Source organism: Tachyglossus aculeatus, chromosome 22 (genome assembly GCF_015852505.1).
Source record: "Tachyglossus aculeatus isolate mTacAcu1 chromosome 22, mTacAcu1.pri, whole genome shotgun sequence".
Classification (NCBI taxonomy): Eukaryota; Metazoa; Chordata; class Mammalia; order Monotremata; family Tachyglossidae; genus Tachyglossus; species Tachyglossus aculeatus.
In genome coordinates this window covers 42,182,756-42,208,442 of record NC_052087.1, presented here as the reverse complement: position 1 = coordinate 42,208,442, position 25,687 = coordinate 42,182,756, and the positions used below count along the sequence as shown (strand labels likewise).

The 25,687-nt window shown below is 50.0% G+C and overlaps 1 protein-coding gene across 7 annotated transcripts in view; it reads right to left on the bottom strand.

The window, feature by feature from the left end:
• Positions 1-317: 317 nt before the first annotated feature.
• Positions 318-25,687, bottom strand: part of DENND2B (DENN domain containing 2B) — a 318,048-nt gene continuing 292,678 nt past the window's right edge. For all 7 annotated transcript variants that reach the window (XM_038764635.1, XM_038764634.1, XM_038764636.1 and 4 more), the window contains 6 exons: positions 17,043-17,220; positions 15,365-15,406; positions 12,260-12,371; positions 9,468-9,707; positions 6,745-6,831; positions 318-982 (listed from right to left, as the gene is read on the bottom strand). In XM_038764635.1, coding sequence (XP_038620563.1) covers positions 948-982; positions 6,745-6,831; positions 9,468-9,707; positions 12,260-12,371; positions 15,365-15,406; positions 17,043-17,220 — 694 coding nt within the window. In that variant the 3' untranslated portion in view covers positions 318-947. The remainder of the gene's footprint in view (positions 983-6,744; positions 6,832-9,467; positions 9,708-12,259; positions 12,372-15,364; positions 15,407-17,042; positions 17,221-25,687) is intronic.

Genomic DNA, 25,687 nt, shown 5'->3' with positions numbered 1-25,687 from the left:
TGGGGATGAAGATTGTGAGCCCCACGTGGGACAACCTCATCACCTTGTATCCCCCCAGTGCTTAGAACAGTGCTTTGCACATAGTAAGCGCTTAATAAATGCCATTGTTATTATTATTATTATTATTATTATTGTCGTCCAACTGGTTAGCCTGTACCTACCCCAGCGCTTCAGGCAGTCCTCGACGCGTAGCAGGCCCTTACCGTCATCGTCGGAGGGGCCCAGCAAGAGTGGGGTGGCCCAGCCGGGGGAACCGGGGGTCCCCGTCCCCGGGGCCTCGGCGGAAACCGGCAAGAGGCCCACGCCCGGACGTCTGTACACCATTTATTAGGAACCGTACACAACCAGACGCAAGTAATGATGCGCGTTGTACCGAATCCTCGCCCCGGAGCCGGGGAGCGACGAGGCCTAGACGGCGGGCCGGCGCGCGGGGGGTGGTCGAGGCGCTGCCGACGGCCACCGAGGGCCAACTGTCCCGTCCCGCCCGGGCCGGGGCCGGAGGGAGGCCCGGGCCTCGCCTCGGCGGCCTTCACGGTCCGGGAGAAAACTACAGACTCAGTGTGGAGGCCACCTCGGGGCCCCCGAGGCTCAGCGGGCCCGTCCTCCGGCCGGAGAGCGCCCAGTCCTCTGGGGATCCTCCACACGTCACCCCACGGTCCTCCTGCCTCCTCACCGAACCATTAAGGAGGGTTTACAGCAGATTATGTCCAAACGGCGAGCCGGGGGGGTCGGAGGCGGGGGCTCTTTGGCTGTGGCTGGCGGGGTCAGTGGCAGCTTTGGGGGCGCGGGTGACGGCGGCGGGGCTGGCGAGGCCGGGGGCACGTCGGGGCCTCCCGCCCACCCCAGCCCCCGGGCCCCCAAACATCCCAGGGATCCGGCAGAGGCCCTGAACGGTCTCATAAATAGTCTCCTGGCGGTGGCCCTGCTAGGGCTGGGGAGGGAAGGAATCAATTCTTCTTGTGAAGAAACTTCATTTTGTTCCCTGCGGCCGAGAGAGAAAGAGGAAGACGTTAGGGGTGAGGGTGATCTGCCGGCCCTCAAGGAGCTCCCTGAGGGCACCGCTGGGCATGGGACTCCGTCCCCCCCTACACCCCGCAGAGTTCCCCGCCCACCCCTCGGACCCCCCCAATTCTGAGCTTTCTGTGGGCATCGGGGTGACCTCAAGCAGACAGCCGGTACCCAACTCTGCCCAGGAGACTCATTCGTTCATTCAATCGCATTTATTGAGCGCTTACTGTGTGCAGAGCACCGTACTAAGCCTGTCCCGCCATCGACCCCCAGCCCACGTCATCCCCCGGGCCTGGAATGCCCCCAATCCCTCTGCCCCTCCGCCAAGCTAGCTCTCTTCCTCCCTTCAAGGCCCTGTTGAGAGCTCACCTCCTCCAGGAGGCCTTCCCAGACTGAGCCCCTTCCTTCCTCTCCCCCTCGCCCCCCTCTCCATCCCCCCATCTTACCTCCTTCCCTTCCCCACAGCACCTGTATATATGTATATATGGTTGTACATATTTATTACTCTATTTATTTATTTATTTTACTTGTACATATCTATCCTATTTATTTTATTTTGTTGGTATGCTTGGTTTTGTTCTCTGTCTCTCCCTTTTAGACTGTGAGCCCACTGTTGGGTAGGGACTGTCTCTATGTGTTGCCAATTTGTACTTCCCAAGCACTTAGTACAGTGCTCTGCACATAGTAAGCGCTCAATAAATACGATTGATGATGATGACTAAGCGTTTGGAAAGCAATAATAATAATAATAATGGCATTTATTAAGCGCTTACTATGTGCAAAGCACTGTTCTAAGCACTGGGGAGGATACAAGGTGATCAGGTTGTCCCATGGGGGGCTCACAGTCTTCATCCCCATTTTACAGATGAGGTAACTGAGGCACCCTGCTTCTCTATATGTTGCCAAGTACAAGTTGGCAACATATAGAGACGGTCCCTACCCAACAGCGGGCTCACAGTCTAGAAGACTCAGGCCTCGTAATAATAATAATAATAATAATGGCATTTATTAAGCGCTTACTATGTGCCAAGCACTGTTCTAAGCGCTGGGGAGGATACAAGGTGATCAGGTTGTCCCATTGGGGGCTCACAGTCTTCATCCCCATTTTACAGATGAGGTAACTGAGGCACGCTGCTTCTCTATATGTTGCCAAGTACAAGTTGGCAACATATAGAGATGGTCCCTACCCAACAGCGGGCTCACAGTCTAGAAGACTCAGGCCTCGTAATAATAATAATAATAATAATGGCATTTATTAAGCGCTTACTATGTGCAAAGCACTGTTCTAAGCACTGGGGAGGATACAAGGTGATCAGGTTGTCCCATGGGGGGCTCACAGTCTTCATCCCCATTTTACAGATGAGGTAACTGAGGCACGCTGCTTCTCTATATGTTGCCAAGTACAAGTTGGCAACATATAGAGACGGTCCCTACCCAACAGCGGGCTCACAGTCTAGAAGACTCAGGCCTCGTAATAATAATAATAATAATAATGGCATTTATTAAGCGCTTACTACGTGCAAAGCACTGTTCTAAGCGCTGGGGAGGATACAAGGTGATCAGGTTGTCCCATGGGGGGCTCACAGTCTTCATCCCCATTTTACAGATGAGGTAACTGAGGCACGCTGCTTCTCTATATGTTGCCAAGTACAAGTTGGCAACATATAGAGACGGTCCCTACTCAACAGCGGGCTCACAGTCTAGAAGACTCAGGCCTCATAATAATAATAATAATAATAATGGCATTTATTAAGCGCTTACTATGTGCAAAGCACTGTTCTAAGCGCTGGGGAGGATACAAGGTGATCAGGTTGTCCCATGGGGGGCTCACAGTCTTCATCCCCCTTTTACAGATGAGGTAACTGAGGCACCCTGCTTCTCTATATGTTGCCAAGTACAAGTTGGCAACATATAGAGACGGTCCCTACCCAACAGCGGGCTCACAGTCCAGAAGACTCAGGCCTCGTAATAATGATAATGATAATAATGGTGGCATTTCTTAAGCACTTACTATGTGCCAAGCACTGTTCTAAGCGCTGGGATAGATACAAGGTGATCAGGTTGTCCCACGGGGGGCTCACGGTCTTCATCCCCATTTTACGGATGAGGGAACTGAGGCCCAGAGAAGTGAAGTGACTTGCCCAAAGCCACACGGCTGACAAGTGAGATTGCAGCGTGGCTCAGTGGAAAGGGCCCAGGCTTTGGAGTCAGAGTTCATGGGTTCAAATCCCGGCTCCGCCACTTGCCAGCTGTGTGACTTTGGGCAAGTCACTTCACTTCTCTGGGCCTCAGTAGTGACCTCATCGGTAAAATGGGGATGAAGACGGTGAGCCCCCCGTGGGACAACCTGATCACCTTGTAACCTCCCCAGCGCTTAGAACAGTGCTTTGCACATAGTAAGCGCTTAATAAATGCTATCATTATTATTATTATTATTATGGGGATGAAGACCGTGAGCCCCCCGTGGGACAACCTGATCACCTTGTAACCTCCCCAGCGCTTAGAACAGTGCTTTGCACATAGTAAGCGCTTAATAAATGCCATCATTATTATTATTATTATTATGGGGATGAAGACCGTGAGCCCCCCGTGGGACAACCTGATCACCTTGTAACCTCCCCAGCACTTAGAACAGTGCTTTGCACATAGTAAGTGCTTAATAAGTGCTATCATCATTATTATTATTTTTATTATTGGGATGAAGACGGTGAGCCCCCCGTGGTACAACCTGATCACCTTGTAACCTCCCCAGCGCTTAGAACAGTGCTTTGCACATATTAAGCACTTAATAAATGCCATCATTATTATTATTATGATTATTATTATTGAGTGGCGGGGCCGGGATTTGAACCCTTGACCTCCGACTCCCAAGCCTGGGGTTCTTCCACTGAGTCACGCTGCTTCTCAGAGCCTCATGCTGCCTCCAGATCAGCCCAGGGAAGAGGACTGTCTGTCTGTCTGTCCTGTTCCCAGAGACCCCAGAAGAGCACCGTTGCCTAGTGGATAGAGCACTTGTGTAAAATATGTACATTTTACCTGAAATGTACATTATGTACATTTATTCATTCATTCAATCGTATTTATTGAGCGCTTACTGTGTGCAGAGCACTGTACTAAGCGCTTGGGAAGCACAAGTTGGCAACATATAGAGACGGTCCCTACCCAACAGTGGGCTCACAGTCTGGAAGGGGGGAGACAGAGAACAAAACAAAACATATTAACAAAATAAAATAAATAGAATAAATATGTACAAATAAAATAGAGTAATACATACAAACATATATACATATATACAGGTATATACATATAAAGAGGCACAGAGAAGTGGCTTGCCCAAGATCACACAGCAGACAAGTGGTGGAGCCGGGATTAGAACAGCACTGGGAGAGTGGGGGGAACTTTCTGATTTTTTTTAATGGTATTTATTTGTTAAGCACTCATGAGTTTCCAGCACTGAACTAAGCACTGGGGTAGATACAAGAAATTTTACTTGTACATATTTATTTTATTTATTTTATTTTGTTAATATGTTTTGTTTTGTTGTCTGTCTCCCCCTTCTAGACTGTGAGCCCGCTGTTGGGTAGGGACCGTCTTTATATGTTGCCAACTTGTACTTCCCAAGCATTTAGTACAGTGCTCTGCACACAGTAAGCCCTCAGTAAACACGATTGAATGAATAAATGAATACGGGCCTGACAGTAAGTAGGACCTGGGTTCTAATCCTGACTCCCCAACTTTTCTGCTGTCTGTCCTTGGGCAAGGCACTTGACTTCCATTCATTCAGTCGAATTTATTGAGCACTTACTGTGTGCAAAGCACTGTACTAAGCGCTTGGGAGAGTACCCAGCGTGGCTTTGAGAAGCAGCGTGGCTTAGTGGAAAGAGCACGGGCTTGGGAGTCAGAGGGCGTGGGTTTGAATCCCGGCTCTGCCACGTGTCAGCTGTGTGACCTTGGGCAAGTCACTTAACTTCTCTGGGCCTCAGTGACCTCATCTGTAAAATGGGGATAATGACCGTGAGCCCCACGCGGGACAGCCTGATCACCTTGTAACCCCCCAGTGCTTAGAACAGTACTTTGCACATAGTAAGCGCTTAACAAATGCCATTATCATCATCGTCATCAAATCAGCTCATCCTCCGAGCACTTGAAGGCTTTTCCTCAGCAATTTGCCCCTCACCTCCCTCATCCCAGCCCTTGCGTCTCCTCTTCTCCAGGCCATCCCCTTCCTGCTCCCTCCCTCTAGCCCTCTCCTAGTTTCTGCTGGGGTCGGGGAGAGAGAGGGAAGCGCAGGTGACAGCCACAGGCTACACTCCTCTGACCTGTAAGATTATTATTATTATTATAATTTGCTATATATAGTTTGCTATTTGTTCACTGCTCACTCCGTGTCAAGCACTGTACTAAGCGCGGGGGTAGATACGAGGTAATCAGGTCTCCCGTGGGGCTCACAGTCTTAGTAGGAGGGAGAACAGGGATTGAATCCCCATCTTTAAGGCGCGGGAACCGTGGCAAAGAGAAGCTGAGTGAATTGGCCAAGGTCATACAGCAGCCAGAATTAGAATTCATGTCTTCTGACCCCCAAGCCTGTGCTCTTTCCACTAGGCCAAGCTGCTTCATCCCCCTGGCTTGGACTGCCCTCCCTCTGCCCATCCGCCAAGCTAGCTCTCTTCCTCCCTTCAAGGCCCTACTGTTGGGTAGGGACTGTCTCTATATGTTGCCAACTTGTACTTCCCAAGCGCCTAGTACAGTGCTCTGCATACAGTAAGCGCTCAATAAATACGATTGATGATGATGATGATGAGAGCTCACCTCCTCCAGGCGGCCTTCCCACACTGAGCCCCCTCCTTCCTCTCCCCCTCGTCCCCCTCTCCATCCCCCCATCTTACCTCCTTCCCTTCCCCACAGCACCTGTATATCTGTATACATGTTTGTACATATTTATTACTCTATTTATTTATTTTACTTGTACATATCTATTCTATTTATTTTATTTTGTTAATATGTTTGGTTTTGTTCTCTGTCTCCCCCTTCTAGACTGTGAGCCCACTGTTGGGTAGGGACTGTCTCTATATGTTGCCAACATATACTTCCCAAGTGCTTAGTACAGTGCTCTGCACACAGTAAGTGCTCAATAAATACGATTGATTGATTCTCCTTGTGGGCAGGGATCCTGTCTATCTACTCTATTGAATTATAATAATAATAATAATAATAATGTTGGCATTTGTTAAGCGCTTACTAGGTGCAAAGCACTGTTCTAAGCGCTGGGGGGGGTACAAAGTGATCAGGTTGTCCCACGTGGGGTTTACAGTCTTAATCCCCATTTTACAGATGAGGTAACTGAGGCTCAGAGAAGTGAAGTGACTTGCCCAAGGTCACACAGCAGACATGTGGCGGAGCCGGAATTCGAACCCACGACCTCTGACTCCAAAGCCCGTGATCTTTCCACTGAGCCACGCTGCTTCTCAATGCTCCCGGGCGCTTAGAACAGTGCTCTGCACTCAATAAGTGCTCAATAAATGCCACTGACTGATTGATGGGGGCTCCCAGGACACTCAATTCCCACCCTCCCTTCTTCCTTTTCATTCGTTCATTCAATCGTATTTATTGAGTGCTTACTCTGTGCAGAGCACCGTACTAAGCGCTTGGGAAGTACAATTCCACAGTTTTCTCCCTCCCTCCCCGACGATGGGGATCCAGCCCCAAACTCTTCCTTCTGAGGCAGCCGCCACTCACCCAGGCCTCGGAGAAATTTGTTCACACCGCTCTGCTCCGTGTCTGGAAGTTCTTCCAAATATTGTTCCACTCGCTGCTCGAACAGGCCTGGGGGAAGGCAGAAAGGATGGGATGTCACTCCACGGAGAGAGGGATGGATGGATGGATGGATCGGATGGATGGATGGATGGATGGATGGATGGATGGGGTGGCGGGGAGTGAGGATCACAATGAAGACATGCCTCACCAAACAACCACCTCAGATCAATAATAATAATAATAATAATAATAAAGGCATTTATTAAGCGCTTACTATGAGCAAAGCACTGTCCTAAGCGCCGGGGAGGTTACAAGGTGATCAGGTTGTCCCACGGGGGGCTCCCAGTCTTCATCCCCATTTTCCAGATGAGGTCACTGAGGCCCAGAGAAGCGAAGTGACTTGCCCAAAGTCACCCAGCTGACAAGTGGCGGAGCCGGGATTCGAACCCATGACCTCGGACTCCAAAGCCCGGGCTCTTTCCACTGAGCCACGCTGCTTCTCTGGTCCAGGCCTGCGGAGCTGGGTGCCTGAGGGGCAGAGGGGGGATCGTGGGAGGCGACGGGAAGCCAGGAAGACAGTGGGTGCAGGGGTGGAGGTGATAGTCCAGTGCTCTGCACACAGTAAGCGCTCAATAAATACAACTGAATGAATGAATGAATGTATGAATGGTTTGGTGGGGAGGAGACGGGGGCAGGAGACAGCAGAGAGTCAGTCAGCCAGTCGATCGATCGTATTCACTGAGCGCTTACTGTCTGCAGAGTACTGTACTAGGCGCTTGGGAGAGGACAATAGAACAAGCATGGCTCAGTGGAAAGAGCCCGGTCTTTGGAGTCAGAGGTCATGGGTTCAAATTCCAGCTCCGCCATCGGCTGCGTGACTTTGGGCAAGTCACTTCACTTCTCTGTGCCTCAGTTACCTCATCTGCAAAATGGGGATTAAAACTGTGAGCCCCCCGTGGGACAACCTGATCACCTTGTAACCTCCCCAGCGCTTAGAACAATGCTTTGCACATAGTAAGCGCTTAATACATGCCTTCATTATTATTATTATAACAGTATAACATAGTCCCTGCCCACAACGAGCTTACAGTCTAGAGAAGCAGCGTGGCTCAGTGGAAAGAGCCCGGGCTTTGGAGTCAGAGGGCATGGGTTCAAATCCCGCCTCCGCCAACTGTCAGCTGTGTGACTCTGGGCAAGTCACTTCACTTCTCTGGGCCTCAGTTACCTCATCTGTAAAATGGGGATGAAAACTGTGAGCCCCCCATGGGACAACCCGATCACCTTGTAACCTCCCCAGCGCTTAGAACAGTGCTTGGCACGTAGTAAGCGCTTAACAAATACCATCATTATTATTTTTATTATTAGAGGGGGACAGAACATAATATAAATAAATGAATGACAGCCCAGAGCTTAGAACAGTGTTCTGCACATAGTAAGTGCTTAACAAATGCCATCATTATTATTATTATTATTATTATTATTACAGGGGGAGACAGACTGTAATATAAATAAATAAATGACAGCCCAGCGCTTAGAACAGTGTTCTGCACATAGTAAGCGCTTAACAAATGCCATCATTATTATTAAGTACGTAAGTGCTGCGGGGCTGGGACGGGGGACGAATAAAGGGAGGAAGTCAGGGCGACGCGGAAGGGAATGGAAGAAAAGGACAAGAGGGCTAAGTCGGGGAGAGTGCAATATAACAGAAGCATTCCCTGACCACAGTGGGCTTACAGTCTAGAGGGGGGAAACAGACATAAATAGAAATCAATGACAGATATGTCCACAAATGCTGAGGGGCTGAGGTGGAGGATGAATAAAGGGACCGGTTAGGGTGATGCAGAAGGGAATGGGAGAAAGGCAAGGAGGGCTTAGTCAGGGAAGGCCTCCTGGAGGAGATGGGCTCTGAGGGGGAGGAGAGGAACCGTGAGCCCTGGTGCGGGGCAGGGGCTGTGTCCGACCCGATTATCTTATATTCACTCAGTCGTATTTATTGAGCGCTTGCTGTGTGCAGAGCACTGGACTAAGCGCTTGAAAAGTACAATTCGGCAACAGACAGAGACAATCCCTACCCAACAACAGGCTCACAGTCTAGAAGGGGGAGCTTATTACAGTGCTTGACACATGGTAAGCACTTAACAGATACCACCATTATTATCAGTAGCCTTAGACTAGGGTGGGGAAGTAGGAAGATGGGAGAGTCATGAAGGCTGGAGCTTTCCCCCTCTCTAGTCCGGAATGCATCGGAGAATGTGTTTGTTTATTCAAATCCCGGCTCCTCCACGTGTCTGCTGTGTGACCTTGGAAGAGTCACTTAACTTCTCTGAGCCTCAGTTACCTCATCTGTAAAATGGGGATTAAGACTGTGAGCCCCACATGGGGCAACCTGATCACCCTGTATCCCCCCCCAGCACTTAGAACAGTGCTTTGCACATAGTAAGTGCTTAACAAATGCCATCATTATTATTACTATTATTATTATTATTATTACTGTACTCTCCCAAGCACTTAGTACAGTGCTCTGCACACAGTAAGCACTCAATAAATGATTGAATGATTGAAGGAACCCTGGGGGCCCAGGCAGCTGGAACCCTGTGGCTCCAGAACTTGAGCCCTAGGGATCTTCCTTTTTCCCGAGAGATAAACGGGTCATAGTGGACCACTTCCTCCCGCCACGGGCAGAAATCCACGCCACCCCCACGTACCCTTGGCTCGGCATTTCCTCAGCTCCCTGTCCTGGATAAAGCCGGCAAACATCTGGGACTCCATAAAGACCTCCAGGAAGCGGCGGATGCTCTTGGAGGCCACGGACTTGCGGAAGGCTTCTCGCTGGAAAGCGCGCTCGCCCTTCTCGCTGTGGGTCAGGAAGAGGGAATAGTGGCCGATGGTCTCCACAAAGAAGCGGATAAACACCTCCGACACCAGCCCGTTCAGCGTGTTACACTCTGGAAGGAAAGGCAGAGTCAGGACCTGGGGGAAGCACCTTCGCCTAGCGGAAAGGACACGGGCCAGGGAGATGGAAGACCTGGGTTCTAATCCCGGCTCCGCTGCCGGGTGACCTTCGCTTCCCTCTCGACTGTGGGCCCGTCGTCGGGTAGGGACCCTCTCTATATGTGGCCGACTTGTACTTCCCAAGCGCCAAGTCCAGTGCTCTGCACACAGTAAGCGCTCAATAAATACGATTGAATGAATGACTAAATGGGCCTCAATTACCTCAGCCATCAAGTGGGGATTAAGACAGCGAGACCCACCGGGGACAACCTGATTAGCTTGTATCTACACCAGCGCTTAGTAAGGTGCCTGTCGCCTAGTAAGCGCGTAACAAATGCCATTAAGAAAATAAAAGACTCCCTCCCCCTTAGCTCAAAGGAATCTTGGAGCCAAGATCTCCGAGCCTTTTCCCTATCCCATCACATCCTGATGACTAGAGACGTTTACTCATATTAATGTCTGTCTCCCCTTCTAGACTGGAAACTCGTTATGGTCAGGGAAAGTGTCCGCTAATTCTGTTGTCCTCTCCAAGTGCTCTGCACAAAGTAAGTGCTCAATAAATACAGTTGGTTGATTGGTACAGCTCAGCTCGGTCCCCTTTGGCCTCCTGGGCTCTCCCTCCTCCCCTCCATGGGGACTGAAAGTTCCTTGAGGGCAGGGACTCGTTATTGGATTTCTCCACAGGACTCAGTACCGTGCAATGCCCAAACCCAACAACTTAGGGAAGTAGCCTGGCCTAATGGAAAGGGCACAGGCCTCGGAGTCAGAAACTCTGGGTTCTGATCTCGGCTCTGCCACGTAGATCTTAGACAGGTCACCTGACTTCTCTGGGCCTCAGTTTCCTCCTCTGTAAAATGAGGATTTAATCCCTCCCTCTCCCTTAGACTGGAGGAGGGAACAGGGGACTGGGTCCGACGGGATGATTCTTTATCTACAGTGGTTAGTACAATGCTGGGGACATAGGAAGCGCTTAGAGAGCACCATCTTTATTATCAGCCGGATCTCTACCATCCATTCATTCAATCGTAGTTATTGAGCGCTTACTGTGTGCAGAGCACTGTATTAAGCACTTGGGAAGTACAAGTTGGCAATATATAGAGACGGTTCCTACCCAACAACTGGCTCACAGTCTAGAATGTGGAGCCAGACGACAAAATAAAACATGTGGACAGGTGTCAAGTCGTTAGAATAAATAGAATTAAAGCTGAATGCACATCATTAACAAAATAAATAGAATAGTAAATATGTACAAGGAAAATAAATAGAGTAATAAATCTGTACAAACATATATACAGGTGCTGTGGGGTGGGGAAGGAGGTAGGGCGGGGGGTGGGGAGGAGGAGAGGAAAAAGGGGGCTCAGTCTGGGAAGGCCTCTTGGAGGAGGTGAGCTCTCAGTAGGGCTTTGAAGGGAGGAAGAGAGCTAGTTTGGCGGATGGGTGGAGGGAAGGTATTCTGGGCCTGGGGGAGGATGTGGGCCAGTGGTCGATGGCGGGACAGGCGAGAATGAGGCACCGTGAGGAGATCAGCGGCAGAGGAGCGAAGGGTGCAGGCTGGGCTGGAGAAGAAGAGAAGGGAGGTGAGGTAGGAGGGGACCAGGGGATGAAGAGCCTTGAAGCCGAGTGAGGAGTCTTTGCTTGATGCGTAGGTTGACAGGCAGCCACTGGAGATTTTTGAAGAGGGGAGTAACATGCCCAGAACATTTCTGCACAAAGATGATCCGGGCAGCAGCGTGAAGTATAGACTTAAGTCGGGAGAGACAGGAGGATGGGAGATCAGAGAGGAGGCCAATGCAGTAATCCAATCGGGATAGGATGAGAGATTGAACCAGCAAGGTAGCGGTTTGGATGGAGAGGAAAGAGCGGATCTTGGAGATGTTGCGGAGGTGAGACCGGCAGGTTTTGGTGACGGCCTGGATGTGAGGGGAGAACGAGAGCGGAGTCGAGGATGACACCAAGGTTGTGGGCTTGTGAGAAGGGAAGGATGGTAAGTGCCGTCTACGGTGACGGGAAAGTCAGGGAGAGGGCAGGGTTTGGGAGGGAAGATAAGGAGTTCAGTCTTGGACATATTGAGTTTTAGATGGCGGGCGGACATCCAGATGGAGATGTCCTGAAGGCAGGAGGAGCTAAGAGCCTGGAGGGAGGGAGAGAGAGCAGGGGCAGAGATGTAGATTTGGGTGTCATCAGCGTAGAGATGACAGTTGAAGCCGTGGGAGAGAATGAGTTCACCAAGGGAGTGAGTGTAGATAGAGAACAGAAAGGGTCCAAGAGCTGACCCTTGAGGAACCCCTACAGTAAGGGGATGGGAGGGGGAGGAGGAGCCCGCAAAGGAGACTGAGAATGAGGTCCAGGTCCTGGGACCTCAATCCTCCTTGGACGCTCCCTCGGCCGGGCTCGGATGGGCCCGGGGGGAAGCGGGTCCGTGGCTCCAGGGCCCCAGAGCCCCTGGCCGCCAGCTGCTCCACCACCTCCTAGGTGGTCCGGTCCCTTCCGGCTCTGGCCGCCTCACCCTCGTCGGAATCACTGTCCGAGTCCTGGTGGATCAGCTCGTTTTTCCTCTCCAGAGCCTGCTCCAGAGCTGCCTGTAACTTCCGGGGCAAGAGCGTGTCTTCGTCGTCCATCTGCAGGGGCAGGGCAGGGCAGGGGACAGGGTCAGCCGGCAGCCGCGGCCTTCCGCCTTCAAGGCTTCTCTACACCGTAAGCACGTCGTGGGCAGGGGACGGGGCGCCTAATTCTGCTGAATTGTCCGCCCCCAGGAGCCTAGGACAGCGTTCTGCGTGGCTCGATGGAAAGAGCCCGGGCTCGGGAGTCAGAGGCTGTGGGTTCTAATCCCACCCCTGCCACTTATCAGCTGGGTGGCTTTGGGCAGGTCACTTCACTTCTCTGTGCCTCAGATACCTCATTTGTAAAATGGGGATTAAGACTGTAAGCCCCACGTGGGACATCCTCATTACCTTGTATCTACCCCAGTGATTAGAACAGTGCTTGGCATGTAGTAAGCGCTTAGCAAATACCATCAGGTGCCTGATAAATAGCAGGTGTCTGATAAATGCTACGGATTGATATGGACTGCTGAACTATCCTGAAAAGCCTGGCTCCATCCCCATAGCCTCCCTATCCCCACCAGCGCTTAATAAATGCCATCATCATCATCATCATCTTCCAACTGGCTGCTTCCTCTCCAGTTGGGACGGAGAAATCAACCCCAATCCCAGCATTTTTCCTGCTCCTTTCTTTCTTCCTTCCTTCCCTCCTCTCATCCCTAACTCCACCGCAGCCCAGATATGGGTTCAGGGCCTGCCTGGGCCTGCCGGCAGCCTAGTGGATAGAGCCCAAGCCTGAGAATCAGAAAGACCTGGGTTCTAATCCCAGCTCTGCCACTTATCTGCCGCTGTGTGACCTCAGGCAAGTCCCTTTACTTCTCTGGGCCTCAGTTACCTCGTCTGTCCCGTCCCCCTCTCCATCCCCCCGTATTATCTCCTTCCCTTCCCCACAGCACCTGTATATATGTATATATGTTTGTACATATTTATTACTCTATTTATTAATTTATTTTACTTGTACATATCTATTCTATTTATTTTAATAATAATAATAATAATAATAATAATGTTGGTATTTGTTAAGCGCTTACTATGTGCAAAGCACTGGTCTAAGCGCTGGGGTAGGTACAAGGTAATCAGGTTGTCCCACGAGAGGCTCACAGTCTTCATCCCCATTTTACAGATGAGGGAACTGAGGCCCAGAGAAGTGAAGTGACTTGCCCAATGTCACACAGCTGACAAGTGGCAGAGCCAGGATTTGAACCCACGATCTCTGACTCCAAAGCCCGGGCTCTTTCCACTGACAATAACAATTTTATTTTGTTAATATGTTTGGTTTTGTTCTCTGTCTCCCCCTTCTAGACTGTGAGCCCACTGTTGGGTAGGGACTATATATGTTGCCAACTTGTACTTCCCAAGCACCTAGTCCAGTGCTCTGCACACAGTAAGCACTCAATAAATACGATTGATGGATTGATTGATTGATTGATTGGGGGATTGAGACTCTGAGCCCCACGTGGGACAGGGACTGTGTCCAACCTGATTCGCTTGTATCTTGAACAGTGCATGGCACACAGTAAGCTCAATGTGGGCAGGAATGTGTCTGTTTATTACTGTACTGATGATGATGGTATTTGTTAAGCGCTTACTGTGTGCCGAGCACTGTTCTAAGCACCGGGGTAGATACAAAGTAGTCAGGTTGTCCCAGGTGGGGCTCTCAGTCTTAATCTCCATTTTACAGATGAGGTCACTGGGGTCCGGAGAAGTGAAGTGACTTGATAAGTGATAAGCGGCAGAGCTGGGATTAGAAGCCACGAACTGTGACTCCCAAGCTCTTTCCGCTAAGCCATGCTGCTCCCACATGTCCTCTCCCAAGCGCGCAGTACAGTGCTCTGCACACAGTAAGTGCTCAATAAATACAATTGAACGAAAGAAAGAATGAATGAACGGTAAGCACTTAACAAATAGCACACAAAAAGAAAAAAGGTGAGCCACTGCCCCAGCCCCTGCCCTACCCCTTCCCAGAAGCTCATTATGGGCAGGGAACCTATCTGCTCATTCTGTTGTCTTGTCCTCTCCCAAGCACCTAGGACAGTGCTCTGCACATAATAATAATAATAATGATAGCATTTATTAAGCCCTTACTGTGTGCAAAGCACTCTTCTAAGCGCTGGGGAGCTTACAAGGTGATCAGGTTGTCCCACGGGGGGGGGCTCACAATCTTCATCCCCATTTTACAGATGAGGGTACTGAGGCCCAGAGAATAATATAATAATAATGATGGTACTTGTTAAGCGCTTACTATGTGCGAAGCACTGTTCTAAGCGCTGGGGGGGATACAAGGTGATCAGGTTGCCCCACGTGGGACTCACAGTCTTCATCCCCATTTTACAGATGAGGGAACTGAGGCACAGAGAAGTGAAGTGACTTGCCTGAAGCCACACAGCTGACAATTGGCGGAGCGGGGATTTGAACTAATGACCTCTGACTCCAAAGCCCGGGCTCTTTCCACTGAGCCACGCTGCTTCTCTAAGTGAAGTGACTTGCCCAAAGTCACACAGCTGGCAATTGGCAGAGCTGGAATTTGAACCCATGACCTCGGACTCCAAAGCGCTCAATAAATACCACTGATCGATTGCTTGATTCCCCTGGGCAGGCCTTAGGGGAACCAGAGACCCAAGTGTTTGAGCTGTTGGGAAGCAGCATGATCCAGATGAAAGAGCCCAGGCCTGCGAGTCAGAGGTCCTGGGTTCTAATCCTGTCTCTGCCACTCGTCTGCTGTGTGATTCTGGGCGAGTCACTTCACTTTTCTGGGCCTCCATTTCCCCATCTGTAAAACGGGTATTCTAGCCTCCTACTTAGACTGTGAACCCCATATTTTTGATAATAATAATATTAATGACGGCATTTGTTAAGCGCTTTCTACGTGCCAAGCGCTGAGACAGGGACTGTGCCCCACCTGAATATCACGAATCTAACTCAGTGCTCGGCACAAAGGAAGCGCTTACACAAATAGCATCATTAATTATTGTGATTATTATTGTCATTCTCCCTCTCGGGGCCCCTCTTACCTGTCGGATGAACCGGTCAGATCCCAGGTTGACCATGAGAGCCTGAGAAAAGGGAGCACAGCAGGAATTAGCCAACGTCTCCGAAGGGAACCCACCCAACTCACGTTATCTAGACTCAGCCTGAAATCCCTGGGCACAGCAAGATGGGGGAGATTCCCCGAGGGAGCGGAATGGGGGACGGAATAGGGCAGGGAACGTGTAGCAGTGTCTGTCTGGGATTGGAATTGGATAGTGCATCCTAGCTAGGATAAATGAACAACTATTAAATTCATGTCAATGTGGTTGATAGTTTGCCTTTTTTGGTGATGGTACAGTGCTCTGCACACCGTAAGCGCTCAATAAATACGACTGAATGAATGAATGGAGTCATTTTCAGGCTGAATTTCATTTGGTTTTTATTTTATTTTATTTGGTTTATATGTTTTGTTTCGTGGTCCGTCTCCCCCTTCTATCATCATCATCACCATCAATCGTATTTATTGAGCGCTTACTATGTGCAGAGCACTGTACTAAGCGCTTGGGAAGTACAAATTGGCAACATATAGAGACAGTCCCTACCCAACAGTGGGCTCACAGTCTAAAAGGGGGAGACAGAGAACAAAACCAAACATACTAACAAAATAAAATAAATAGAATAGATACGTACAAGTAAAATAATTAAATAAATAAATAGAGTAATAAATATGTACAAACATATATACATATATACAGGTGATGTGGGGAAGGGAAGGAGGTAAGATGGGGGGGATGGAGAGGGGGACGAGGGGGAGAGGAAGGAAGGGGCTCAGTCTGGGAAGGCCTCCTGGAGGAGGTGAGCTCTCAGTAGGGCCTTGAAGGGAGGAAGAGAGCTAGCTTGGCGAATGGGCAGAGGGAGGCCATTCCAGGCCCGGGGGATGACGTGGGCCGGGGGTCGATGGCGGGACAGGCGAGAACAAGGTACGGTGAGGAGATTAGCGGCACAGGAGCGGAGGGTGTGGGCTGGGCTGGAGAAGGAGAGAAGGGAGGTGAGGTAGGAGGGGGCGAGGGGATGGACAGCCTTGCAGCCCAGGGTGAGGAGTTTCTGCCTGATGCACAGATTGATTGGTAGCCACTGGAGATTTTTGAGGAGGGGAGTGATATGCCCAGAGCGTTTCTGGACAAAGATAATCCGGGCAGCAGCATGAAGTATGGATTGAAGTGGAGAGAGACACGAGGATGGGAGATCAGAGAGAAGGCTGATGCAGTAGTCCAGACGGCATGGGATGAGAGCTTGAGTGAGCAGGGTAGCGGTTGGGATGGAGAGGAAAGGGCGGATCTTGGCAATGTGGGCGGATCTTGGCAATGTAGACTTCTAGACTGTGAGCCCGCTGTTGGGTAGGGACCGTCTCTATATGTTGCCAACTTGTACTTCCCAAGCGCTTAGTACAGTGCTCTGCACACAGTAAGCACTCAATACATACGACTGAATGAGTGAATGAATGATGAGGGAAGTTGAATCTGGGCAGAACCCTGAGACCCGTCTCGGAGGTGGCGGAGGGAAACCAAGCTTGGCTTCTCTCCGTGGGTCCACGTCCCCCCGGATCCATTTTTGTTTTTCTCTGTCTCTGTCTCTCTCACACACACCCACATCACACAGACCCACGGACAGACACACAGCCCCAGACGCACACACACACACACACACACCCCCGGAGCCTACCTCCTCCACGGGCAGTTCCTTCAGCTTGGGCAGGGAACTGGACAGCAGGCCCACCAGGAACGGGGTGGGGCAGCAGACGATGTCGATCATGGAGGCCGGGAGGACGGGGATGAAGGTGTGCTGCCAGGAGAAGGGGTACAGCAGGGCCACCACGGCGTGGGAGCAGCTAGACAAGGTGCTGGGGACACGGAAGGCGGTGGCCCTTAAACCCGGGCACGACGCTCCTCTCCTCCCCATCATCATCATCATCATCATCAATCGTATTTATTGAGCGCTTACTATGTGCAGAGCACTGTACTAAGCGCGTGGGAAGTACAAGTTGACAACATATAGAGTCCCCTTTTAGACTGTGAGCCCACTGTTGGGTAGGGACTGTCTCTATGTGTTGCCAATTTGTACTTCCCAAGCGCTTAGTACAGTGCTCTGCACATAGTAAGCGCTCAATAAATACGAATGATTGATTGATTGATTGATTGATAGAGACAGTCCCTACCCAACAGTGGGCTCACAGTCTAAAGGGGGGAGACAGAGAACAAAACCAGACATACTAGCAAAATAAAATAAATAGAATAGATATGTACAAGTAAAATAGAGTAATAAATATGTACAAACATATATACATATATACAGGTGCTGTGGGGAAGGGAAGGAGGTAAGATGGAGGGGATGGAGAGACCATCCCCCTGGTCCTACCTCCTTCCCCTCCCCACAGCACCTGTATATATGTATATACAGACTTATCACTCTATTTTACTTGCATATATTTACTATTCTATTTATTCTATTAATGATGTCCATTTGTTCTGACGACTTGACACCTGTCTACATGTTTTATTTCATTGTCTGTATCCCCCTTCTAAGCTGTGAGCCCGTTGTTGGGTAGGGACTGTCTCTATATGTTGCCAACTTGGACTTTCCAAGCGCTTAGTACAGTGCTCTGCACACAGTAAGCGCTCAATAAATAGGATTGAATGAATGACTCACCTGGCCAGGACCAATTTGTACTTCCCAAGCGCTTAGTACAGTGCTCTGCACATAATAATAATAATAATAATAATGATGGCATTTATTAAGCGCTTACTATGTGCAAAGCACTGTTCTAAGCACATAGTAAGCACTCAATAAATACGATTGATGATGATGATGATGACCAGACGAGGCCCTCAGGAGAGGGCTCTTCGAACTCCGGCCAACCAACGGAGGCGAGTCGCTTAACCGCGATGGTATTTTAAGCGCTTACTACGTGCCAAGCCCTGTACTAAGCGCTGGGGTAGATACAAGCAAAGCAGGCTGGACTCAGTCCCCCTCCCAAAGGGGTTCACAGTCTCAATCCTCATTTTACGGATGAGATAACCGAGGCCCAAGGGCACCCGGCCACCTCTCTGTGGCCTGGAGGTCATGTCTCCTTGCGAGATGGGGGTGGCACGTGGCCTCAAAGGGCATGGAGAGAAGCAGCATGGCCTAGTGGAAAGAGCAGGGCCTGGGAGTTGGAAGGACTTGGGTTCTAATCCTGCTGGGGAAGGGGCTGATTCCGACTGGGCACCAGATCAGCCAGGCGCACAGGGCAGTCTCTCCCATCAACCCCGGCCACCCTACTCGCAGCTCAGCACCGGCGAAAGGCCCACCTTTGGCCGGGCACTGGGCACCAGCTGGCATGGGCTCCTGGGGAACCCAGCTGGAACTCGCCCCTGCACTTGGATTTTCTCCCTTTCTCTCTTCCTCAGTCCCAGAGCAAATCAATCAACGATAGTGATGAGGAGGATGATGATGGTATTTGTTAAGCGCTTATTGTGTGCCAGGCACCGTACTAAGCGCCGGGGTGGATACAAGCAAATCGGGTTGGACGCAGTCCCTGTCCCACGTGGGGCTCACAGTCTCAATCTCCATTTTACAGATGAGGGAACTGAGGCCCAGAAAAGTGAAATGACTAGCCCAAGGTCACACAACGGGCGAGTGGCGGAGCCGGGCTCAGAACCCATGACCTTCTGACTCCCGGGCCTGTCTGTGCTCTATATGTGCTCTGTCTGTGCTCTAGTCTTTTAGACTGTGAGCCCACTGTTGGGTAGGGACTGTCTCTATGTGTTGCCAATTTGTACTTCCCAAGCGCTTAGTACAGTGCTCTGCACATAGTAAGCGCTCAATAAATACGATTGATTGATTGATTGATTGATTATACACTCCACCATGTTGCTTCTCAATCAATCAATGGCATTTACTGAGTGCTTTCGAGGCACAGAGCACTGTATTATGCTCAATCAATCGTATTTATTGAGCACTTACTGTGTGCAGAGCACTGTACTACGCTCTTGGGAGAGTACAATCAATCAATTCTATTTATTGAGCGCTTACTGTGTGCAGAGCACTGTACTAAGCGCTTGGGAAGTACAAGTTGGCAACATAACTACACTACAAAAGTATACTATAAATGACTTAGAGACATTCCCACTTAGTTCCATATCTGCAATTCATCGATTTATTTACTTATAATCATGTCTGTCTCCCCTTCTAGACTGTAAACTCTTTGTGGACAGGGAGTGTGTCTATCAACACTGTTGTACGATACTCCCCCAAGCGCTTAGTACGGGGCTCTGCACACAGTAAGTCTACACTTCACTCTGCTGCCCGAATTACCTTTCTACAGAAGCGCTCTGGGCATGTCACTCCCCTCCCACACAATCTCCAGTGGCTGTCTATCGACCTTCTTATCAAGCAAAAGCTCCTTTTAGACTGTGAGCCCACTGTTGGGTAGGGACTGTCTCTATATGTTGCCAACTTGTACTTCCCAAGCGCTTAGTACAGTGCTCTGCACACAGTAAGCACTCAATAAATATGATTGATCGACTGATTGATTCCCAGACTGAGCCCCCCCTTTTCCTCTCCTCCTCCCCTCCCCATAAGAATAATAATAATAATGGCATTTATTAAGTGCTTACTATGTGCAAAGCACTGTTCTAAGTGCTGGGGCGGTTACAAGGTGATCAGGTTGTCCCACAGGGGGCTCACAGTCTTCATCCCCATTTTACAGATGAGGGAACTGAGGCCCAGAGGAGTTAAGTGACTTGCCCACAGTCACACAGCTGACAGTTGGCAGAGCCGGGATTTGAACGCATGACCTCTGACTCCAAAGCCCGGGCTTTTTCCACCGAGCCACGCTGCTTCTGTATATGTACAAACATATATACACATATACAGGTGCTGTGGGGAAGGGAAGGAGGTAAGATGGGGGGGATGGAGAAGGGGGACTCCCTTCTGCATCACCCTGACTTGCTCCCTTGGCTCTTCCCCCCTCCCAGCCCTACAGCACTTATGTACATATCTGTCATTTATTTATTTATTTGTATTGATGTCTGTCTCCCCTGTAAGCTCAGTGTGGGCAAGGAAGGTGCCTGCTTATTGCTGTATTGTACTCTCCGAAGCGCTTAGTACAGTGAACTGCACACAGTAAGCTCTCAATAAGTATGACTGAACGAATCCAGGTTTCTCCACTCTCAAGCCTTCCTCCCGCTGGGCCCCTCCGGCTTCCCGATTCTCAGGAATGGTTTTCTCCAAGTGCGGGGGACCCCCAGTCCCTCCCTCCGCCTTACCCCTTCCCCTTCCCACGGCGCTTGTGTACATGTGCTTTGCACATCGTAAACGCTTAACAAATACCATCATTGTCATTATTATTATTTGTACATATTTGTTACTCTATTTTATTAATGACATGCATATACTTCCCAAGCGCTTAGTACAGTGCCCTGCACACAGTAAGCACTCAATAGATACGGTTGGATGAATGAGTGAATCTATAATTCTATTTATCTATTTTGATGGCACTGAACGCCTGTCTCCAGCGCTTACAACAGAGCATGGCACATGGTAAGCGCTTAACAAATATCATCATTATTATTACTTGTGTTGTTTTGTTGTCTGTCTCCCCCTTCTAGACTGTGAGCCCGTTGTTTGGTAGGGACCGTCTCTATCTGTTGCCAACTTGTACTTCCCAAGCGTTTAGTACAGTGCTCTGCACACAGTAAGGGCTCAGTAAATACAATTGAATGAAATGAATGAATGAATGAATGAATGCATGAGTGAAGCCGAGCCCGGGGGCTATTCCCCCCCGCTGCCAGGAGGGGGCGCCAGCTCTCTACGCAGAGCTGGCCTGCAGGAGATATTCATTCATTCATTCATTTATTCATTCAATCGTATTGATTAATAATAATCATAACAATAATAATGGCATTTATTAAGGGCTTACTATGTGCAAAGCACTGTCCTAAGCGCTGGGGAGGTTACAAGGTGATCAGGTTGTCCCACGCGGGGCTCACAGTCTTAATCCCCATTTTACAGATGAGGGAACTGAGGCCCAGAGAAGTTATTAAAGGATTTGCCCAAAGTCGCACAGCTGACAAGTGGCGGAGCCGGGATTTGAACCGCTGACTTCTGACCCCAAAGCCCGGGCTCTTTCCACTGAGCCACGCTGAGCGTTTACTGTGTGCAGAGCACCGGGCTAAACGCTTGGGAAGTCCAAGTTGGCAACAGAGAGAGACGGCCCCTACCCAACAGCGGGCTCACAGTCTAGAAGGGGGAGACAGATGACAAAACAAAACATAGAGACAGGTGTCAAAACCGTTAGAATAAGTGGAATTGTAGCTGGAATTATAGAGAATTACAGAGACCTAGGCCTGGACCTAGGCTAGGCAGGGAGACTACTCCCCTCCTCCAAAATCTCCAGTGGCTACCAATCAATCGACGCATCAGGCAAAAACTCCTCACTCTGGGCTTCCAGGCTGTCCATCCCCTCGCCCCCTCCTACCTCACCTCCCTTCTTTCCTTCTCCAGCCCAGCCCGCATCCTCTGCTCCTCTGCCGCCGCTAACCTCTGAGCCTGCTGTTGGGTAGGGACCGTCTCTATATGTTGCCAACTTGTACTTCCCAAGCACAGTGCTCTGCACACAGTAAGCACTCAGTAAATATGATTGAATGAATGAATGAACCTCCTCACTGTGCCTCGTTCTCGCCCGTCCCACCGTCGACCCCCGGCCCACGTCCTTCCCCCGGCCTGGAATGCCCTCCCTCCCAACATCCGCCAAACTAGCTCTCTTCCTTTTTTTTTTTTAATGGCATTTATTAAACGTTTACTATGCGCAAAGCACTGTTCTAAGCACTGGGGAGGTTACAAGGCGATTAGGTTGTCCCTCGGGGGGCTCACAGTCTTAATCCCCATTTTACAGATGAGGTAACTGAGGCCCAGAGAAGTTAAGTGACCTGCCCAAAGTCACACAGCTGACAAGCCCTCCTGAGAGCTCACCTCCTCCAGGAGGCCTTCCCACACTGAGCCCCCATCTGGAAAATGGGGATTAGAAAAGGGAAGCAGCTTGGCTCAGTGGAAAGAGCACGGGCTGGGGAGCCAGAGGTCGTGGGTTCTATTCCCGACTCCGCCGCTTGTCAGCTGTGTGACCTTGGGCAAGCCACTTCACTTCTCTGGGCCTCAGTTCCCTCATCTGTAAAACGGGGATGAAGACTGTGAGCCCCATGTGGGATAACCTGATTACCTTGTATCTACCCCAGTGCTTAGAACAGTGCTTGGCACATGGTAAGCGCTTAACAAATTCCAACATTATTAAGACTGTGAGCTCCACGTGGAACGACCTGATCACCTTCTATCTATCCCAGTGCTTAGAACAGTGCTTGGCACACAGTAAGTGTTTAACAAATACCATTATTGTTATAGAAGCAGCGTGGCTTAGTGAAAAGAGCACGGGCTTGGGAGTCGGAGGTCGTGGGTCTAATCCCGGCTCCGCCACTTGTCAGCTGTGTGACCTTGGGCAAGTCACTTCACTTCTCTGGGCCTCAGTGACCTCATCTGTAAAATGAGGATTAAGACTGTGAGCCCCACAAGGGATAACCTGATCACCTCGCATCTACCCCAGTGCTTTGAACAGTGCTTGGCACATAGTAACCGCTTAACAAACACCATCATTATATATTGATGCTACTTATGCCTGTTTACTTGTTTGGATGTCTGTCTCCCCCCTTCTAGACTGTGAGCCCATTGCTGGGCAGGGATTGTCTCTATTTGTTGCTGAACTGTACCTTCCAAGCACTTAGTACAGTGCTCTGCACATAGTAAGTGCTCAATAAATACGTCTGAATAATAATAATAATAATTTTGGTATTTGTTAAGCGCTTACTATGCGCAAAGCACTGTTCTAAGCACTGGGGAGGACACAAGGTGATGAGATTGTCCCATGTGGGGCTCACAGTCTTCAGCCCCATTTTACAGATGAGGTGCCTGAGGCACAGAGAAGTTAAATGACTTGCCCAAAGTCACACAGCTGACAAGCAGCGGAGCCTGAATTTGAACCCATGACCTCTGACTCCCAAGCCCGGGCTCTTTCCACTGAGCCACGCAGTCTGAATGAATGAATGAATGAATGAATGAATGAATGAATGACTCCTTGGAAGCCAGCCCCAATCCCCCCCCTCAACAACCATCCCTGACCCCCGACCCCACCTGTCCTAAGGTTGGATTCATTCATTCATTCAATCGCATTTATTGAGCGCTTACTGTGTGCAGAGCACTATACTAAGCGCTTGGGAAGTACAAGCTGGCAACATATAGAGACGGTCCCTACCCAACAGCAGGCTCACAGTCTAGAAGGTAGAGACAGAGAACAAAACAAAACATATAAACCAAATAACATAAATAGAATAAATATGTACAAGTAAAATCAATAGAGTAATAAATATGTACAAACATATATACATATATATAGGATATACATATATATTCATTCATTCATTCATTCAATCGTATTTATTGAGCGCTTACTGTGTGCAGAGCGCCGTACTAAGCGCTTGGGAAGTACAAGTCGGCAACATCTAGAGACGGTCCCTACCCAACAGTGGGCTCACAGTCTAGAAGGGGGTGACAGAGAACAAAACAAAACATACAAACCAAATAAAATAAATAGAATAAATATGTACAAGTTAAATAGAGTAATAAATATGTACAAACATATATACAGGATATACATATATATTCATTCATTCATTCATTCAATCGTATTTATTGAGCGCTTACTGTGTGCAGAGCACCGTACTAAGCGCTTGGGAAGTACAAGTCGGCAACATCTAGAGATGGTCCCTACCCAACAGCGGGCTCACAGTCTAGAAGGGGGACACAGACAACGAAACCAAACATATTAACCAACTAAAATAAATAGAATAAATATGCACAAATAAAATAAATAAATCAGGGCTGCTTCCATCCCAGGCCGGTCCAGGGCCAGGGGAGGTCACAGCCTGAACAAATCCACCCTCCTCTCCAACATCCTCTGCCCCCTGTGCCCCCCACATCCATCCCCCTTCTAGACTGTGAGCCCGCTGTTGGGTAGGGACCGTCTCTATATGTTGCCGACTTGTACTTCCCAGGCGCTTAATACAGTGCTCCGCACACAGTAAGCGCTCAATAAACACGATTGATTGAGTGCTTTGCACATAGTAAGCGCTTAATAAATGCTATCATTATTATTATTATTATTATTATTGATTGAGCCCCTTCCTCTCCCCCTCGCCCCCCTCTCCATCCCCCCATCTTACCTCCTTCCCTTCCCCACAGCACCTGTATATATGGATATATGTTTGTACATATTTATTACTCTATTTATTTTACTTGTCCATATCTATTCTAGTTATTTTATTTTGTTAGTATGTTTGGTTTTGTTCTCTGTCTCCCCCTTTTAGACTGCGAGCCCACTGTTGGGTAGGGACTGTCTCTATGCGTTGCCAACTTGGACTTCCCAAGCGCTTCGTACAGTGCTCTGCACACAGTAAGCGCTCGATAAATACGATTGATGATGATGATGATGATGATGATTGATTGATTGTCCCGTCCACCACAGGTCGGTGGCCTTTCGACCTCGGCGAGGGCCCGCTCGACCGGCCCGCCACGTGCCCTGGCCCAAAAGCAGGCCCCACTTGGAACTTGGGCACGGGCCGGGTGGGGCCTGGCAGAACTGGCCCGCTCACAGTCCTGCCCCTGGAGCCCACCCAGTTCCCTCCCTTTGCAGTCTGAAGGCCCCATGGGTACTTTGCCCCCTGCCCCCTGTCTGGGCTGGGAGTTTCCTCAACGCCCCAGGGTCCTACTCCCTCTCCAGTCCGCTCTGGAGACTTCTGGCCTAGAGGGAGGGCTCTGGGGGGCAAGGTAAGGTGCCCGAGGCGGCGAGGGGCACGATGTCCCCCTGAAGCACAGGCAGCGTGGGAGGGCAGAGGGCCAGCCCACTGTTGGGTAGGGACTGTCTCTATATGTTGCCAATTTGTACTTCCCAAGCGCTTAGTACAGTGCTCTGCACATAGTAAGCGCTCAATAAATACGATTGATGATGATGATGATAACCCCGGGCACCAATGCCCCCGGTCATCAATGCCACCAGTCTGCCGGGCCCCTCGGTCGGTCACAGCGCTTCCTCACTCGCCCCGCAGCCCGGCCGACCGCGGGCTGGTGCGGCGGAAGGAGGCCCACGTCATCCCCCGGGCCTGGAATGCCCCCAATCCCTCTGCCCATCCGCCAAGCTAGCTCTCTTCCTCCCTTCAAGGCCCTACTGAGAGCTCACCTCCTCCAGGAGGCCTTCCCACACTCAGCCCCTTCCTTCCTCTCCCCCT